The 20,652-nt window shown below is 37.2% G+C and overlaps 1 protein-coding gene across 6 annotated transcripts in view; it reads right to left on the reverse strand.

The window, feature by feature from the left end:
- The window catches only part of LOC306860982 (utrophin-like), a gene marked incomplete at its 3' end in the record, with an annotated part of 232,987 nt that overhangs the window by 17,701 nt on the left and 194,634 nt on the right, over positions 1-20,652 (reverse strand). For 3 of the 6 annotated variants that reach the window (XM_079403020.1, XM_079403017.1, XM_079403018.1), the window contains 4 exons: positions 13,487-13,623; positions 8,657-8,695; positions 8,308-8,373; positions 6,236-6,301 (listed from right to left, as the gene is read on the reverse strand). In XM_079403020.1, coding sequence (XP_079259146.1) covers positions 6,236-6,301; positions 8,308-8,373; positions 8,657-8,695; positions 13,487-13,623 — 308 coding nt within the window. Of the gene's footprint in view, positions 1-6,235; positions 6,302-8,307; positions 8,374-8,656; positions 8,696-13,482; positions 13,624-20,652 lie in introns of those variants that run through there. The other 3 variants (XM_079403021.1, XM_079403019.1, XM_079403022.1) reach the window with 2 other exon arrangements.

The raw sequence follows: 20,652 nt of genomic DNA on the forward strand, positions 1-20,652 counted from the left end.
GAAAACACAGAGCTGTGGCTTAGTGGTTAGTGCATACAACCCAGACATGTTGAGCTGTGGTGCTCGTGTTGGAAATGCAGTGTCAAATCAAACATTTGTCCCAATTCTGGACGCATTTGGCACACGTCAGTGGTGACCATGCAGGTTTGAATATGGCATGCGACGTGTCCCAGTCAAGTATCATCTATCCTTCAATTACTTCATGTTAAGCTCTACTTTACTTATGGAACAAATAAGGCAAACTTTATTCCCCAAAAAGCCATGAGCAGTTAGCATACATGGGCTAAATGTGTTGAACCTTGGTGCTTATGTGGGAGATGAAGGTTCAAATCTGGCCAGCAACGTTCCCCAATCATGTCCCGTTGACCTGTAACTTTTTGTGTCCCTATTTTACAGCTCTGAATAAAAATGACGCAAACTGCATACTGGGATGGTCTCCATTCACGTGGGACCGGTGTGCAACATTTTGAATTGATTTACGGGAATCCTGCAAAACGTAAATATTTAAAAATAAAAAGTTACTCAAATAAACTATTTGATGAAACATTTACTTAAACTAGAACTTTAAAAATGATGCCTCGGCAATGAATAAGTTAAAATGAAATTAGATAAAATATTTAACAAAACATTTACTTAAAAAAAAAAAAAACTAGAACTTTAAAAATGGTGCCTTGGCATTGAATAAAATAAAATGACACAATAAAATTGGCAATGAATAAAGTAAGTTTATTTCTATTTTAGTTTCTGTTGTTGTAATTTTAGTACTTAAAGCTAAATAGCTAAATTAATTTAAAAGATGTACAAATTAAACATAAAAATAAAAGCCATTTGAAATGACAAAAGCACATAAAAGTACTGAAACATAAAAAAAAATCTTAAATCGAAAAAACAAATCTGTGATTTTGCTGGAAAAAGTGGGGAAGCGGGACTAAAAAATCCTTCCTGCGCAGACTTCTAGTTGGAGCCATGGTGTAGTGTTTGACAGATGTGTAGGTTAAAATCCCGCTTGCAACAAGTCTTGATCCCATTCCCATTCTTTTGTAACAGTTTGCACAAATAATAGAGACATGTTGAGCATCGGTGCTCATGTGGAACATACAGGTTCGAGGTTGGACTTTTAATGTGTACTGATCCCATTCCTCCTCCTAACATCCCATCACTCTCTACTATAGCCATTTACTAAAAAAAAAATGCCTTCCAAACAGAAAGGTTAAGACACTGGTGATGTAGTGCAGTGTTCAATTTGATGCTCTGGACAAATAATGGTTTGAATCCAGCCCACATATCATTCCCTCTGTCTTTCCATGATAACTACCTGTCAAGCTCTAGAACAGCTGTAGAATAGAAATGAGGCACAAGCCCCCAAATAAAAATAAAATAAAAAAACCGAGTGGATTTTAATGGCATTTTCGAGTGGGAAATCTTCCCTCCTGCACTCAATTAAACTCAACAGATAATGCCATTACACAGCAATCCATCACAAACATTGTAATGAGAACACACTAAATTCTCTCTCTACATCTCAAACACACACGCGCGAGAAAATATATGATGCTGAAGAGTGTGCTAATGCATTAGGTACAGAGATAAACAAGGTGTTAGCGGGACAGCAGGAGGAATGGAATTAGTTCCATCTACTTAGAGCGAGCTGAAGAACGACACAGAAACAGAGACGGGTGAGAGAAAGAGAGCAGAAGTAATTAGATTTATGAAGGATGTTAATAAGATTATTTAAACCCCACTTTACAAACCCTCAGCAAACACAAACACAGCACCACAGTCACAAATGCTTCATTGTTTCTGTCCTGGTAAAACTGACCATCATCTGACAATCTTCATTAACGTCAGCGCTGCCATACTGATGCAACAGTGTGCAACCACACACACACACACACACACACCCCCACGCTCTCCACGGTAAATGCTCTCCGACATGCCAAATCTCCAGGTAGTGTTTGAGGAAGAAGAGGACGATTGCTCAGAAGTCAGAACGCCCCTCATCGGCTTTGAACAATAATCGCTCTCATTAAATGACTATATGTGTGTGTGTGTGTGTGTGTGTGTGTGTGTGTGTGTGACTGTGTGTGGGTTGGTTTACTTGGTTACACTTTGGATTCAAATTTGTCCACAGAAGTTATCTAAATCTGACAAAATGTTTCTTTGGGAACATCTCGAGGGTAAAATTAATGCATGCTTAGGATATATCGGTATCATACTAGATACTGGCTGATATAACAGATTTCTAAATTTAATAGTATTTTTTTTAGCTGGAAAAAATAAATTATTTTACCAAAAGTTCGGTGCATCACTACTTTTGCATTTAGATTTAATTCTAACACACAAGTTTAATCTTTAAATACTTTAAAAACACAAATAATCAAATTTTTCATTCTGCACATTATAATGTTATGATGCCTAAATAAATACATTTGTAGATTTTTTTTAAATAACAAATTTTAGTTTGAGTTCTATTTTTTATTTACTATACATTATTTTATTTTATTGGTTTAACAGCTTATCATCAAGCAGAAAGAGCTGTTGTACTATTAAAATGATTTTCATTAACTGAAATAAAGCTGAAATAAAATAAAATATAAAATACGTTTACAGTTAAAATACTAAAATTACTAAAACTAACAACTAACACTGAAATAAAAATAAAGATAAATAGAAATATTGAAAGAAAATGAATAAAAATGACAAAAACGCATAAATCAAATGACCAAAACCAAAGCTAAAATAAAATACTGAAATAAAAATATAAAATCTAATTCATAATATTAATAAATAATAATAATGTAGTATATAAATGAAGAATTAACACTGATTCCTAGTTAAATGATTCATAGAAATATCAGTTTTTAGCTTTGTTTAATCTGTAGTTATTATAATAATTTTTTATATAAAGGCAATAAGTCTATAACATGACCAAATGTGTGTGTGGTTGTGAGTGTGATTGTTTGCTTTGTGAGACTGTGCTCTTTAGCTGTGTGCTTCATAGAAGCTCACAGTGTGTGTGTCATCATTCGTTCTGGTTAAGCTGCATCCTACGCCGCCTCTGTCCCTGCATTGATACTGCTGGTAATAAGATCCTTTCCAGCAGTCTTATGAATAGATGGGATGTCACAGGCAACATGAACCCATGCATAGATACAGTACATGAGAGTGTGTGTGTGTTTGGATCTGCTACTGGAGCTTCATTTCTTTGATAAAGATCCGTAGCGCATCTGATTCCTCTCACTGCTGCCCTCCGTCCATCTCTTTCTATTCATTCCTTTCATGTCTTTTATCAGCAGAGCTCAAGACATACTCAAATACTCACTCATTCAACTCAGAACTCCCCCACGGTCCACCAAGATCATGTGTTAAAACTAAATAGCAAAAATGGCTCATTCAGAAATCACAATCTTTTAATAAGCAACACATTTCTGAAATCATCGTTTTCTTATAAGAAAAAAAAAAGTCTATCTTAAACTACACATTGCCTGAGTGAGTGATATTTCGCCTATAATCTCACATTCTTGAGACTTATTGACTGATTTATCATTGTATTATTGTATCTGGTGTTATCATCTCATCACATTTGATGTAGACTACAAACTCGGATACATTAGGATACAAACAACCAATCATAATAGAGGTCATTTACATATAAAAGTCTAGTCAGACTTTAAGGACCAATTCTCGCAATTAACTAACTATTGAATGCGACTTTTGCCTCAAACTCTGTTTTTGTTGCTTATTAATAGTAAGGTAGTTGTTAAGTTTAGGTATTGGGGTGGATTAAGGGACCTAAAATATGGTCATGCAGAATAAGGTATTAATATGTGCTTTATAAGTACTAATAAACAACCAATATGGTAGTAACATGCATGCTAATCAGCAACTAAAGTGTTACTGAAAGTCTTAAAGGTACAGTAGCAAATTCAAAGGCCATGAAAGAAGAAACTAAGAAGCTGTTTTAATGCAATAAACCTTGACTTGTATGCTTTGAATCAATTTTTAATGTAAACATCTACTCTGACTGCTCTCTCTCACATCAAGAGTTTGAATAGGAGTTCATTTCAAACTCATCTTTCCCTAATACACTCCATCTCTCTGTATCGCTTTGTCTTTGTTTGATTCTCTCTCGGTCAGCACTGAGACCTTAAGGATCTGATTCAGACTCCATCGGCACCAAAGCAAATAAGAAACATGGCAGCATGCATTTATGTGTCTCTTTACTGGTCAGTCAGACTGAAGGAAAGAGTTGCTGAATTTACCCTAGCAACCACTTGGAATACCTTAGCAACCAGATATTAGTGGTCAACTGATATATCGTCAAGCCGATATATTGGCCGATATTTGGCATTTTTCAAATATCGGCTGATAAGTTTTTCTGTTTGGCTGATGTGTTCGAGTGTGTTTTATTTTGACGGCAAGACAGACTTTTATTTTGACGGCGCTGAGAACCTCTTGTCAAGCCCTTGTTCGCTGTCGTCGTTAACAGTTCTGTATAATATGGATAGAAGTCTGACTAATAATCAGACAGAACTGTTAAACAAAGGAATTAAAAGGTATACAAAAAAGTATTATAACGATTGTTTTTATATTATTAGTAATAGAAAGGCAAACATTATAATACTTTCTCGTTTGCCGTCAGCATTCAGCAAATCCGCATTACCCAGTATGTGCTTGCAACTGTTGTCTATCAATTTGTCTAACTTTAACCTTCAAACTTCAAGCTTGTAAATAATTTTCAACATTCAGTCAAGGCTTTGTTACCAATCACAATTTTTATTATTGAACCTACATTTGCCATTTTGTTTTTTAAATTAACTTCTTATAAATGAATAACCCTGTCAGAATTAGGGTTGGGTACCGTTCACATTTTAACCGGTACGATATCGGTACCCAGCGGTGCCTTTTTTCGGTACTTTACTCTCTGTATAACAAAAACATTTCAGTGAAAAGATAAGTCCAAAACTCTCAATTTCAACATTTTGAACAATAGGGCTCTACAATTTTTTTTTTTCCTTCCAGAAATTTGTTTGATTTTTTCCTGATAATCAAATAAAGGCATGAAACATTTATTTATTTTTAATCAAAAGAAAATAAAACCCTTTTATTGTTGGCAAACAAACAGAGGTTTACTGTTAAAATTAATACATGGTATAAAAATTTTATAAAAATATAAAAAAATTCACAAAAAATTGTGTGAATATTCCTTTAAAAAAGTTAATAATTGTATTTTTTTTTCTACAATTAAGTGGTTAATGTGGTTGTAATAATAATTTTTATCATTTAATTGTTTTATTTAAATTTGACAGTAAATGGAATATATAAAGAGATTATACTGTACAAAAGTAATACAAGAGTAATATATTTCTCTTACATGTTAAAGCGCACCTTTATTTTGACAGGTTGCCGTGAAGTTTCTGTGTGTATACAGTATGATATGATGCTAGTTTTCTCAAATGAAACTAAAATTCTCATGAAGTGACTCTCACAGCCTGTATGGTCATGTGTTCATGTAGTGAAATGCAGAGGCCGGAAATCACCGCGAGTTCACGCGTGCTTCAGTATTTGTGTAGTAAACAAAACCATTTCATACCACTCCACCATTCATACCAATGCTAACGGAACATGAAGGATTCATATTTAAACAGTCTTTTTGCATTTTAATACAATAAAATACAATAAATTAAAATTTTAATATTTACAATTAAATTTAACTATTTTAAAATTATTTAAGGAATTATTAATTTTGACATTAATTCGTATTCATATCCTAACTTTGAAGGTGCTCAAAACATCATTACAATGATATGGCTTTGTTCACACATACTGTAAAATAAAATTAAAACTTTCCCCAATGTCTTAAAGTGATAGTTCACCCGAAAATTTAAATTTATCTTCATTTATCTTCGTCTTCATTTACTCACCCTCAAGTTCTCTGTTGAGCACAAAAGATGGTTTTTGAAGAATCTTCGTAACAATATTTGGTAGCCATTGACTTTCATAATATTGAAAAAATACCATGGAGGTCAATGGGTACGGTCAAATGTTTGGTTACCAATATTTTTCAAAATATCTTGTTTTGTGTAAATGATGACAGATGTAAATTTTGGGTGAACTATCCCTTTAAACTAATCCACCACAATTACACCAATGTATTCCCTTCAAGAATGGCCTCTAAATGGAACAAAACCCCCCTAAATTTACAGTAAAGACAGTAAAGAGTTTATAGACTCACATGCTTCCGGTAGCCGAGCTGCTGTCGGTGGGCAGAGAGCCATTGGAGCGCTCCATCTGTGCCAACCTGAGCGGACAGAGACCCCGGTCAATATGAAATCATCTCACTGTTTATTAGCATTAAAAGAATGCAGCATATGGATTTATGTACATCTGAGGCTCGACTATGACCAAGCATGTTTATTCATGTATTGGGTGATGAATGAGAATATAAAACTATAAAAATGTAAATTCAAAGTATGAGTTCTGGTCTGGCCAAGCGGGTTGGACACCAGCAATCGAAGCTCAATACTGAATAACTCTAGATCGTGCTAGTGTAAGGAGCTTTAAGCCAGGTTCACACTACAGGACTTTACACGTCGGCAGATCGCTGTGCCGTTCAGACTACATGACTTGATTGTCTGTCTTTTAGTCGTTGTGGCGTTCACACTACATGACTTTATGTAAATGATCCACAACCAGGGGTTACACACTACACGAGCTGACAACAACTCTGTCATCCAACTACTCGATTCGGTCCCTAAACCACGTTTTATCATGAAAACACGCGAGAATTGACTGTTCACAAAGAGCTTGATTGAAAGGTGATCTGACAAATCAGAACATGTATATTATGTGCCGCCGCTGCTATCCGCCATCTTGCCTGACAGCTGGCCAGTCTTCATAGAAATACATGTTAAAACGGGGTGAAAAAAATCGATTGGTGGTTAATAAAAAATATAGAAGCCAAAATCCTGTGAAAGACGCTTATGTGCAAAAAATATAAGCCTTTTCTTTAAGTGAAGTTGCTGCTGTTTTTCTTCCGGTGACCTCAACCCATGCCTTGCTCTTTTATTGGCTGTAGCTCGTCACCACACCTGACACCACGTGATGTCGAGTCGCCGACCGGACCAGATATTTGGCATGCTAGATATTTGTTTGGCGTCAGCGACGCGTCAGCGAGTGTCTTTGATGCATCGTTGTGTAGTTCACACATAAAGATCGCGGAGCGCCGATCACCCACAGATTTCCCCCCGATTACAGCCCGACCTGTGGGCAAGCTCGTTAACTTGCAAATCGGGCTTAAAATCCTGTAGTGCGAACTAGCCTTTACTTTCACACACACTCAGGACTGAAGACTCGTCCCGATGGATTACCGTCTCATAGAGTTCCTATAATGGGATTGAGGCTTCAGTCATAGTCTATATTCACAATCCTATAATAACCGCCTGTGTGTGTGATAGTGACATTGAGAGAAACTAGCTGACGATGAAAATCCATTTTCGAGTCTTTACGGGTAGAAGGTCAGTGCTGGAGGCAATTGGTGCATTTGTGCATGCATAGTAAGTTATTTTTTTTTTCTTTGAGCAGGTGTAAATCGAATTGATACTCTCCTAATATACAGTATGCGGCAGCAGATTAAATTGGCTTTGGCAGAGAGTCAGAGGTCTAAGAGAGCATGTGTGTGCTTATGCTGCTTATCTGTCACCGCTTTCATTTGTGTGGTGTTGCGGTGATGTATTATGACAACATGAGGGCAGCTGATCTTATGATACGGTTACAGCACTGAATACTGTAAATACTAACTCTAATGAAGATGTGAAATTATTCAGAAATTACAGAATTTATTAATACTTTAGTCATTCTCAATAACAAATTTTACTTTAATTTGAATAATTTAGTATTAATTGCTAATAATTACTACAAATAATGAATGCCACATTTGTAATAATATTAGATATTAAAGCTTCTAGGGCAGAATAGGTCCATGTGCAGATATATCGTTGTTAATGACAATATTGAATTACTTCAACAATTCACTATATATTTTTGAAAAATGATTAAAAAAAGATTGACTGATGTGTATTGTAGACTTGTGTACAATGACAAGAAATAAAACAACAGACACAAGTCAATACAGTGCTGTCATTTCGTATTCCTAGCAATACAGATGCATGCAATTAATTTGATAATTGCTTTGACATTTACGTGATTGACAGCCCTAGTTTTTCCTAGTTACACATCTGTAATTATGCTATTTCTTAAATGACATCAGTGTGGTTTGTGTCCTGTAATGTCGGCAGCGAGATATACCTGCTGGCGTATTGCCCTATCCGTGAGTGTGTGTCGTCATGAGAGAGTTGTGGCGATGGAGAAAGCCTGAAAACATAAACACACACATAAACAAAAGCACACTCCACAAATAATCAACGACAAACACGACTCTAAACATGAAATGTGTCTGATGATCTACAGTGAAGGCCAAGTGTTATTGGGATGGACGAACTGAGGAAGAAGGTTAGACGAAAAATAAAAAACAAAAAGAGAGGTGGGGAGGGGCGTGCAGGTGGATCTGTATTCCGCACGTGCATTGATGTGAGCGGCATGCTGTGCTGAGGAAGACGAGGAGGAGGAGGACTGAGGGTTGACTGTTGATACTCACTCATACTGCTCCGGACACATGCTGATGAGAGTGACCGGACTGCAAGAGGGAGAAAGAAAAACAAAACCAGGGGAAAGGAGGGGGAGTGGGGGGAGGGGAGGGAGGAACAGGTTTTTTTAGGGTCAGAGGTCACAGAATGTGGAGGTCAGATCCACACACAAGGATGTGGAGGTGTTCTGGCTGATATACTCCTCCAGTACTGTAGGGGGCAGTGCAGAATACGAAGAAACTCTGGATTTATTGAATGATTGACAAACCATAGTGTAATAAAATTTTGCCATTATTTACTGATTGTCATGTCATACTAAATCTGAATGGCTATTTCTTCTGTGGAACAAAAAAAAAAGATAATTCAAAGAATGCTCAAGCTGCTCTTCTCTACATACTGAGGATACGTTTACATGTCAACAATATATGAAAAACGAAAAAGTTTTTTTTTTGCATACAGACAACATTGTCAAAACAATTCCCATTCACACGGATCCGTGAACATGACTTGAAACGCTGTATTATGCATACCAGGCCAGGAGTTGGTGATCTCACATTAGAGAGAAAAACTATGCTAACCCGTAATACGCATGCACATTTTCACAACTTTGTTCTTTTGTAGTTTACATGTAGACGATAACAGTATTGTTTTCTTTTTCAATAGTCTGTGTTATAAGGCCAGCAAAACACTGCTGTCATGTAAATGTTTTCGTTGTTTGGAAAAGAGCAGCATGAACATTCTGCTAAAGGCCTACTTTTGACTTTACATAAAAAAGGTCATGTGGGTTTAAACAACATGAGGGTGAGTAAACGATGAATTTTCATTTTTATCGGCTTTAATAAAGAAACTTGAGCATGCTATTTGAATTTCTTTTGCGCATACACAGAGAAACATTCAGCCTCAAAACTAGGCCGATCAGATCTCCAAACCAATCATTAATCTTTCATTTCATTTCATTTTAGTGTCTTTTCAAGTGAAAACTTGCTGTTAATCGCATATAGCGCAAAAGATCAAACGCTCTGCTCCGACTCGACAGCGACAAGTTTAATCTGCTGGAGAACCCTAGTGAACTTCAGTTTCTCTTGGAAGTGTCATCTTTTTCTTTTAAAGAAAACCATATAGCGGATGAGACTATAACGGCAAGCTGGGATATTCAAGGTTAGATCGGTTCATGTTTGTCTTTTGTGCGAAAGCAGGGGCATTCCCATCATGTCACACTGCAGGACTGAGGCATCTTATTCTTTCTCTCAGAGGGTGATGTGGAGACGAGAGATCTAGGATGAGACCCTCAGATGACAGAGAGTGACTTGCAATGACTTTCGTTTTACGTAAGAAGGTCAGCAAAGGCAGGAAAATAGTTTTTCTGTTTAATAATGTTTAAAAGTTGTTTGAAAGAGCAAAAGTCAAGATGAAACGGCTTTCAGAGCTCATTTCCCTTCTGTAATGTGACGCTCTGAGAGCGAAACTTTTATCCATCAGGAATTGAGTGGATCAAGAATGGCAAGATTTTAGTAAGGCTTTATTAACAGCAGCTTAAAAGATTATTTGGCTGTTGGTTAAAGTCAACATGAAATGAAAATCATGCTATTGATCTTAATGAATGGTTAAATTTCATGTATATGTTTATATATTTATTTTTTTGGACAAGAACTCTTCCAGTGAAACGACAGACTGGTGACATATGCTGGACGTCTCTAATCATTTAGTTTAAAATACAATTGACTGCATCACATTCATTTTTGTGAGCCATGCCCACATCTCAACATCCAATCAACAGCTGATGCACAGAACCAAGTCCTGGCTTGCATTTTCTCTCCTTTTTTCAACTTGGACGTACCTCACAATATGAAATAAACTCCATTACATTGCAACTTTATAGCTAGTAACCTGGACAGGAGGAATTTTGATGAAAGATGAAGGTGGCTAACGTTTTCTTTTTTTCTATGGAATAATGTGCACTGATAAGGGATGGTAAGATTCACATTGATGCATCAGCATAAAAGTTAACGATGCAATGCATCAACATAAAGTGTGCATCGGATACAAGTTGGCATTTGCATCGCGATGCATTTCTAACATAGTTGCATTGGTAAAAAACTATTTATTTATATATTATAAGCATATGCGTTATACTTTTATTTTGAAAGTGGGGCATATCGCATCGGCCTCAGTTATGGAGATGCACATACCTAGCGCTGATAATTTGTTTGACCACAAAAGTGTATTGAGAACATAAAAGAGAGTCTATTATGATTTCATGTTGACTTTCAGTTCGGCTGAAGAGGGAGAAATATGAGCCGTGTCAAAGACAAAATGCTCCAGTTATCTGGGCTGTTAAATGGCTGGTTTGGTGTATCACTATGTACAGAGCGCTGGACTCAATGTAACGAGGGATTCTGTAAATTAGTGCTGACAGAGTCAACAAACATGGGCTCGCTAATAAAAATCGGTCAATATCCCCTGGCGCTTCAGAATTTCAAGAAAACCAAACACTGTTCGCTTTTAGAAAGCGCTCTGAATATATTTCAAGCACGGTCATTACTCTTTGTTAAATCTGACACGTGGCGATGGAGTTTACTCATGCTGGTGCACGTCTGTTCAGAAACCTGAAAATCAAACGTTACATAAAATGGTCTGCTATCACAGACGCTCAGATCGGCTGAACGTCACGCTAACGTGGAACGACAGGAAGCCTGTGCAGCATGAGCAGTCATTTCAGATTTATAATCAGCACCAACTGAAGAAATAGGTCATCTGCAGTTCCCTGTCATTTAGCAGAAGCTTCTTTCTGACACAAATTCATGAAATGGTCCCACTGGAAAACCAGAAGTGCCTTAATCAACAGTAGTATGGAGATAAGGCTGAAGTGGGAACTGCATAACTCTTTATTTTCTTGAAATGGCCACACTTGGGCTCTGTTCCAAAAACACTGAACTGCCTGGGGCGGCATTTTGAGACATTATACAGTAGGCACGTTCCCAACACGGAGGCACAAGACAGGCTGCATAATCGCGCTGCATTCCAAGATGCCTTCTTTTGTTCAAATTCTAAGCTGGCATCGCATGTATCTTTAGCAGAAAATGTATTGCGACAAATTCGGTGGGAAAAAAATCCATGCAATTTGGCAGGCAAAATGAGAGAAATGTTGATTATGGGCCCTTTTCACATTCCCAGGGTTCTCAGCAGCAGAAGTCATCATAGTCGGGTAAATGTCTATTGTGGTGAGAGGAAACTACAAGAAATATAATTCTTGCATTTCTATTTGCCTCAACAGCGAAAGAAAAAAATCCACAATAGCTTATCTTAGCATTCTCAATGCTGTCACTGTTGTATTAAAAACACTCCGATAGCAGCAAGGTTTCTGTAATTTAATGCCATGGTAATACAACAAAGTATAGTGTTACAAATACACTTTTTTTTAAATATATATATTAAAAAGCTGCTGTATTTACAATTTACTGTGGAAATGCACCACAGTCCAAAAGGGTCTATTAAATAGAATTAATTATTAAAATCTAATATGTGTTTGCTGTTTTTATGCATATTATACTATGTATTTAGCATTCTGCTAAACGAACTATGCCATAAACTTGAATTTGTTGAGTTCGTTCGACTGAAAGTGAGAGATGTGTGACATATCTTTGTTCATAGCCAAATAATCACTTAACGGGTTCTACTTGAGTTATGATGTTTCTTTCTTATGTTGAACATGAAATAAGATATTTTGAAGAATGTTGATATTCAAACAGTTGATGGTCCCCATTGACTTCCATAATAGTCAATGGGGACCAACAACTGTTTAGTTCTTCAAAATATAAATGACGACAAAATTTTCATTTTTTTCTGGTGAACTGTTCCTGGTGCGTTTACATTTGTTTCTGCTCAGTCAAACTTTGCGGGTGAATTCCAGTCATTCCAAAAGGAGTTTTGCATAAGGGTTCCCTACGTAAATTCTGTGCATCATACATTGCCACACTATTGAAAGAGACAATGGACCTTTTTTGCACACAAATCTGACACCCCTTTAGAAGGTCGGCAGTAGAAAGCAAGACAAAACCTTCTAGGATTTGGAACAGAGATCACAACCAGCTGGAATCTTTACATTAGAGAGTGGATCATCTAATTAGAGCGTTTAGAAAAGCTATTCACTGCCGCTTTCACACCGCAGCACAGGCCTCTGTGTAGAGGATATATTTCAAGATAAATCAACATTTCTGTACAGACAGAAAATCAGCACTATGAAGCGGGACGTGTTGACATGATAACATTTGAACAGCAGTTCTGAGCAGCCTATATTCAAGGTGTCTGAGGCTGAGGCTTGATTACTAATGTGGCGTATCATTCAATTCAAGTTGGAATTTCAAACCCAACGCGTGGAAACCAACAGACTTTGGCAGAGATCAAAAGGCCATCTGTCATCACCGGAGAACCATTTTGAAGCAAATTCAATAATTTCTTACAGGACTCTATACTAAAACCTGTTTATCAAACACCTGACAGACAACTACTTAAAATGCCAAAAATACTGACATCTCAGTATTTATATATTCAGTCTTTAATAGTACAATGTGTTATCCTTGGCATTTTACTTCTTTTAGATCCTGTCTTTTCTCACATTTCAGGATTTCTACTCTGAAAAGAAGTCAGTCGCCATTCTTCACACTTCTCAATAGTTCTTCAAACCTTGCAATGTGAATAAGCTCATTGCATGAAGGCTGTAAAAGCTCTCCGGGTGAAGACAGAAAATGATTGGGGCGGCAGAAAGCCAAAGCCTGGGGAGAGTCAAATTCAAACAATTGCAACACACAGAGAACGATTTTATTCTCTTTCAAGATGCTTACGTTTCCATGTTGTCTCCTTCGAGGACCGTCTGGACGGGCAGGTATCCCAGGCGAGGGTGCTTGGCGAAATACTTCTTTGAGCGGAACTTGTTTTTTAAGACTTTGGTGAAATCTCGCATGTCTTCTCCTGAGGTGGTCTGAAAATGAGAGAGGCACACAGATGATGGATGAGGAAGTGGATTTACTTTATTAACAATTGTTCAAAGCAACTTTAATACAATTAAGGATGAATCAGCAGTGGTTTGAACCTCCAGTATTAAACTTTGCTGTGTAGGCGTTGGCAGAAAATATTTATGGGTTTCACTCTGTTCTTTGTAAACAACTGGTAAAGAAAAGATTCAAAGTCATTTACAAGTATTATTTCTCTCATCAAAATAAAACCCAACCAAATTTACAATTACAGTCAGGTCCATAAATATTGGGACATCAACACAATTCTAACATTGTTGGCTCTATACACCACCACAATGGATTTCAAATGAAACGAACAAGATGTGCTTTAACTGCAGACTGTCAGCTTTAATTTGAGGGTATTTACATCCAAATCAGGTGAACGGTGTAGGAATTACAACAGATTGCATATGTGCCTCCCACTTGTTAAGGGACCAAAAGTAATGGGACAGAATAATAATCATAAATCAAACTTTTACTTTTTAATACTTGGTTGCAAATCCTTTGCAGTCAATTACAGCCTGAAGTCTGGAACGCATAGACATCACCAGACGCTGGGTTTCATGCCTGGTGATGCTCTGCCAGGCCTCTACTGCAACCGTCTTCAGTTCCTGCTTGTTCTTGGGGCATTTTCCCTTCAGTTTTGTCTTCAGCAAGTGAAATGCATGCTCAATCGGATTCAGGTCAGGTGATTGACTTGGCCATTGCATAACAGTCCACTTCTTTCCCTTCAAAAACTCTTTGGTTGCTTTTGCAGTATGCTTTGGGTCATTGTCCATCTGCACTGTGAAGCGCCGTCCAGTGAATTCTGAAGCATTTGGCTGAATATGAGCAGATAATATTGCCTGAAACACTTCAGAATTCATCCTGCTGCTTTTGTCAGCAGTCACATCATCAATAAATACAAGAGAACCAGTTCCACTGGCAGCCATACATGCCCACGCCATGACACTACCACCACCATGCTTCACTGATGAGGTGGTATGCTTAGGATCATGAGCAGTTCCTTTCCTTCTCCATACTCTTCTCTTCCCATCACTCTGGTACAAGTTGATCTTGGTCTCATCTGTCCATAGGATGTTGTTCCAGAACTGTGAAGGCTTTTTTAGATGTCGTTTGGCAAACTCTAATCTGGCCTTCCTGTTTTTGAGGCTCACCAATGGTTTACATCTTGTGGTGAACCCTCTGTATTCACTCTGGTGAAGTCTTCTCTTGATTGTTGACTTTGACACACATACACCTACCTCCTGGAGAGTGTTCTTGATCTGGCCAACTGTTGTGAAGGGTGTTTTCTTCACCAGGGAAAGAATTCTTCGGTCATCCACCACAGTTGTTTTCCGTGGTCTTCCGGGTCTTTTGGTGTTGCTGAGCTCACCGGTGCGTTCCTTCTTTTTAAGAATGTTCCAAACAGTTGTTTTGGCCACGCCTAATGTTTTGCTATCTCTCTGATGGGTTTGTTTTGTTTTTTCAGCCTAATGATGGCTTGCTTCACTGATAGTGACAGCTCTTTAGATCTCATCTTGACAGTTGACAGCAACAGATTCCAAATGCAAATAGCACACTTGAAATGAACTCTGGACCTTGTATCTGCTCATTGTAATCGGGATAATGAGGGAATAACACACACCTGGCCATTGAACAGCTGAGAAGTCAATTGTCCCACTACTTTTGGTCCCTTAACAAGTGGGAGGCACATATGCAAACTGTTGTAATTCCTACACCGTTCACCTGATTTGGATGTAAATACCCTCAAATTAAAGCTGACAGTCTGCAGTTAAATCACATCTTGTTTGTTTCATTTGAAATCCATTGTGGTGGTGTATAGAGCCAAAAATGTTCGAATTGTGTCAATGTCCCAATATTTATGGACCTGACTGTACATCTAAAATACTGTTCAAAAGTTCTGGGGTAAGAATTTTCTGTAAGAAAGTTTCTCACCAAGGCTGCATTTATTAGATCAAAAATACAGTAAAAACAATAATATTGTGAAATATTATTACAATTACAAATAACTATTTCTGTGTGAATATATTTTAAAATGTAATTTATTCCTGTGATCAAAGCTGAATTTTCAGCATCATTCCTCCAGTCTTCAGAGTCACATGATCGTAGAGACTCCGAGATCAGAATATCACAGAGACTTGGCAGAGAAATCTTTTATCTGGGCCAGAAAGACAACTACTCAGAAACCATCCCAGAACACCCTAGCAACCACATACAATAGCAAAGTCTTGGAAGCCATCCAGAAGCTCATATTTCCTCTAATTAGGTGACATACAAACACACACTTGCATCATTGCTTTGCTAACAAATGGGAATTGCAGCTGAAGGTTCTTTACATAGTATCTCTGACCTGAAAACACAAGTTTCCACTGCTTTATATTTAGAAGGGCATAAAATTAGCAGCAGAGGTGTTAGCAGACACAAGCAGCATGCACGCACAAGTATACACATGCGTTTTAGGTCAGCTTGAGTGAAATGCAGTGTAATGAGAGCACACAGAGCTCATTAGCCCATCACTGCTACACTTCTTTCTCTCAAGCACACAGATCCAGCACTGATCCGTCCATCCACACTCATCTCATTCTCCATTTGTCTACTGAGCCAAACGAGCTTTCAGTCCAGGATTCCTCTGTCTGCGTCTCCACTCAAAGTCTTCCTAATCTGCACATATTCACCAACCAAATCGTATTACTCCTGCAGACTGGGAGACCAACCGAGAAACAAGGATGTGACAGCCCATGCATTACAGAGGGATTCTGTCTCTCCGGTTTGGTCTGCTAAACTCAAGTCAAACCAAAGACCAACAGAACTTATGAACTTCAGATCTCATGACCACTCAAAAGTGGAGGCTGAAGGATAGAAAATCATATTTAATTACTACAGCCAATTTTTTTTGGCTTTTGAAATATCAGCCACATCTCAAACCTCATACACAAAATAGAGTATAGTATAGTTAGTTTGTTTTTTTTACCCAATAATGTGTTCAAAACACCAAGTTATAAGTAGATTATGTCGAATTGCAAATTGCCTTTGAGATCACAGATGGAAGCCAGATTTTCTTTAAATTAGGACTTAAATTTGTGTCTTCCTCACATAACGCACGCAACTAAAGAGTTTAAATTAGGGCTCTCATGATATCAGATTTTCACTATACCATTATCATGGCAAAAATAATTCATAACAGTAATATTAGTATAATGGTTTCAGTCAAGTTCATCCAGAACTTATTTGATTCTGTTTTTTTGGCCAATAAATCACATTCAAAATATGAGCGTGGAGAAGTTTGTTGCCATAACTGCACAAAAGCATAGAAAAACTAATTGTTGTTGATCAACAATGATTACTGCAGACTGGGATGTCCATACAATATTCATTGTTTTCCCATTTTATGATTGGCGGCAACCAGCATTAAGTTGTAATACTGCCATCTGGTGTGTTGGAGGGTCAAACAGAGTTTTTTTTTAATGATATTTATACAGTATGTGAAGTGTATCAATATTTACGTTTTTAAATATCATGGTTTTCATCAATAATGATATATTGCAACAAATATACAAGTCTTGTATGGTGCAATCATGGTGCTTTTTTTAAACTACATATTTTCAACTGGCCTCATTGAGTAAACGAGCAGACAGAATCTTGTTCTCAAAAACTGCTTGTATCAATTGGGTTTTCACAGTTGAAAAAGAAAAAGAAAAAATGTCAGACATAATAATGTGAGTAAATGTTAATAAATGTTGTTTTTAAAAGCTTTCCTTTTAAAAAGGGCTGAAGTTCCCACTGAAAGCGTGAGTTGAACACAGCACATTCCTCATTTACTCTGACACTGGGCTAAAGAAACTCTTTGCATCCCATAACTAATAAAAACCATATCACAACAACAAAAAGCAATATCACCGCAATGAAAAACCAATAATGGCGTAACAGCCCAACCGAGGGCCACAAAAGCATATTCTTTTCAATATTGATCTTCTGTTCTCTGAATGCTGATGACAGTATTTGCTGTTGAATCGAAGCTAAATTTGTTTTATTCTTATGTGTGTGTGTTTCTAGAGTGCGGTATCTGGGATACATCAGTTTGAAAGGAAATGAAAGGCATTGTCTTCCTGTCAAGATGAAGGTGTGTGGACATTTCACAACTGCTGGTGGTCTGTGTGATAGAGGTCTGACAAGAGTGATTCATTCAGGATTACTGCTGCCCTGCTGAATGCCAATCAGAGCGAACCAATGACTGGAAAGAGATGATGGAGAAACGAGAGTTTACATCCTAAAAACAATAAATTAGTCACTTGATAATGTTAAGTAGTGGTTGGTGGGCTTCAGAAAGCAGTTTCTAGCTCAGCGCTGTCAACACAATCTTATTAAACTGTTAGTTCTGGTCTAGTAATTTAATAGGCCAGGCGTTGTTGTCTGTGCTCTCAAACGTTTCACTGTATCACTTCTCTCAACTAGAATTACAATTCTATAGCTCACAACATTGTAAACCATTTTTGTTGGGAAAACAAAAAGAGCCAGCTGTATTGTGTTGGAATTGCTACTCGATATAAACAACTTCTTTATAGAACCGTTGTATAAAAGCATTATTGCACTTGTGATCGAAATTCTGGGGCCAGTGGTATTTTATGTGATGCTCCATAGAACAGCACCATAAGCTTATTACAGAAGCGATCCACATGGAGTACCCCGGGGTTACATGTTCTGTTCAAAGTCACAATAGTGGCTCAGCCATTTCTGAAATGTTTGAATATGTGCATATCCTGATGAGTTTTAGGAACTACATAGTCTGTTTTTCTAGGGGTGGGAATCTCTTGATACCTCTTGATTTGATTCAAATTGATTCCTGGGGTCACGATTCGATTCAAAATTGAGGTAGTAAGAAAAAATACAGAAATTGAATAATCAAATATAAAAATAAAACAATGTATGAATAAACTATACACTAATTCTAAATAAAGATAGAAACGTGAATCAGTCAAAAGTACTTTTTTTTCACACAAAGCTTCAGAAGACTTATGGACCACTTTTATGATGCTTTCTGGAGCTTAAAGTTGGTGATATATATATACAGTGTTTCCGTTACATTCATTCAGCCATGGTGGGCCGCCACACCAAAAATCAAGGCTGCAGCTTCTCAGTAACATCATAGTAACGCCGCTCGCATCATTCACAGTCAGGTTATTAGCAGAGAACACAGAGCAGGACTTGAATTTCGTCACGGGTTTGCGGCTATTAATAATTATACTCATTCCCGCAGGTTCCGTGCTTATAACGCGATGACAGATGACGCAATGGATCATTTGCACGTGCTTTTGAGTCTTGCTTATTTAAAGTGAAAGAGAACTCACAGATGTGCGCCCACAGATCGCGATAAACGGAGTGACAGCTTTTAAAGATTATTAAGGGAGCCCTGACTTAAACCCAATTGAGCATCTCTGGAGAGACCTAAAAATGGCTGTCCACCAACGTTTCCGATCCAACCCGACAGAACTGGAGAGGATCTGCAAGGAGGAATGGCAGAGGATCCCCAAATCCAGGTGTGAAAAACTTGTTGCATCTTTCCCAAAAAGACTCGTGGCTGTATTAGATCAAAAGGGTGCTTCTACTAAATACTGAGCAAAGGGTCTGAATACTTAGGACCATGTGATATTTCAGTTTTTCTTTTTTAATAAATCTGCAAAAATGTGAACAATTCTGTGTTTTTCTGTCAATATGGGGTGCTGTGTGTACATTAATGAGGAAAAAAATGAACTTAAATGATTTTAGCAAATGGCTGCAATATCATTTCTTACGGTTGCATTTGTTTTTGAGTGCAATGCCCACATCTCAAAATCCAATAAATAAAGCCAAGTGTCCACCCTGCATTTTTTTTAATCTTTTTTTATAATCCATTACATCTAGGTGTACATCAAAATATGGGCAAAAAAAAAAAAACCACCAAAAAAAAGGTCTGTCACTACTTCCATTTCCTTTTGAATTTTATGTCCTTTGGTCATTTTACTTGTATGAAAAAGAGCAGCGTTAACATTCTTAAAGGGTTAGTTCACCCAAAAATGAAAATTCGGTCACTAATTACTCACCCACATGTCGTTCTAAACCCGTCAGACCTTTGTTCATCTTCAGAACCCAAATGAAGATATTTTTGATGAAATCCGAGAGCTTTCTGACCCTCTATTGACAACAAAACAACTCAAATGTTTCCAGGCCCAGAAATGTAGCAAGGACATCGGTAAAATAGTCCATGTGATATCAGCGGTTTAACCACAAGTTTACAAAGCTACGAGAATACAAAGAAAACAAAAATAATGACTTTTTTTGTGCACAAATAGTATTCTCGTAGCTTCTGAAAACTGAAAAATGTTTTTCCCATGACTAAAACAAGATGATGAGACGACAATAAGGTCAATAAACGATAACTATGACTACTCTATATCTACTTGCAATTTCATCGACAATAAAACACAAGACTAAAATTTATTTTAAAAAATTAAAACTTTACCAAAATCTGTTTTTATTTTCATATTTTATTATACTGTATCGCAATTCATTTTACATCTCAGCCGTTTTCAATCGCCACATATTTGTATCGACTTTCAACTGGCTTAAAGTGCATCATTACATCCCTAGGGTTGAACCTATAAACTTTTGTTGAGCCACTTTACTCTACACCCCACAAAAAACAACTTAATCTGGAGCTGAACCATCTACTAGATGGACAATACTGCACTCAGCCATCAATATAAAAAGGCAACATTTCTTTGCTAAAGTGCCAGTTAAAATTGTTTTTAATTTGTATTATTATTCAGTCTGACTTCAATAAATTTGCACTGAGTCGAAGAGAGCAAAAATAAATTTGTTTACCTTTTGTCATGCTGATGAATGACAGTGACAGCTTTTCAATTTCACGCTCTGATACTGAACTGTTGAATTGAACACCTTAAATTTCAGGTTTCACAGAGCTTGTGTTGTGGAGGTGGGAGGAAATCCTGCCGGTG

Source organism: Barbus barbus (assembly GCF_936440315.1).
Source record: "Barbus barbus genome assembly, chromosome: 41".
NCBI lineage: Eukaryota > Metazoa > Chordata > Actinopteri > Cypriniformes > Cyprinidae > Barbus > Barbus barbus.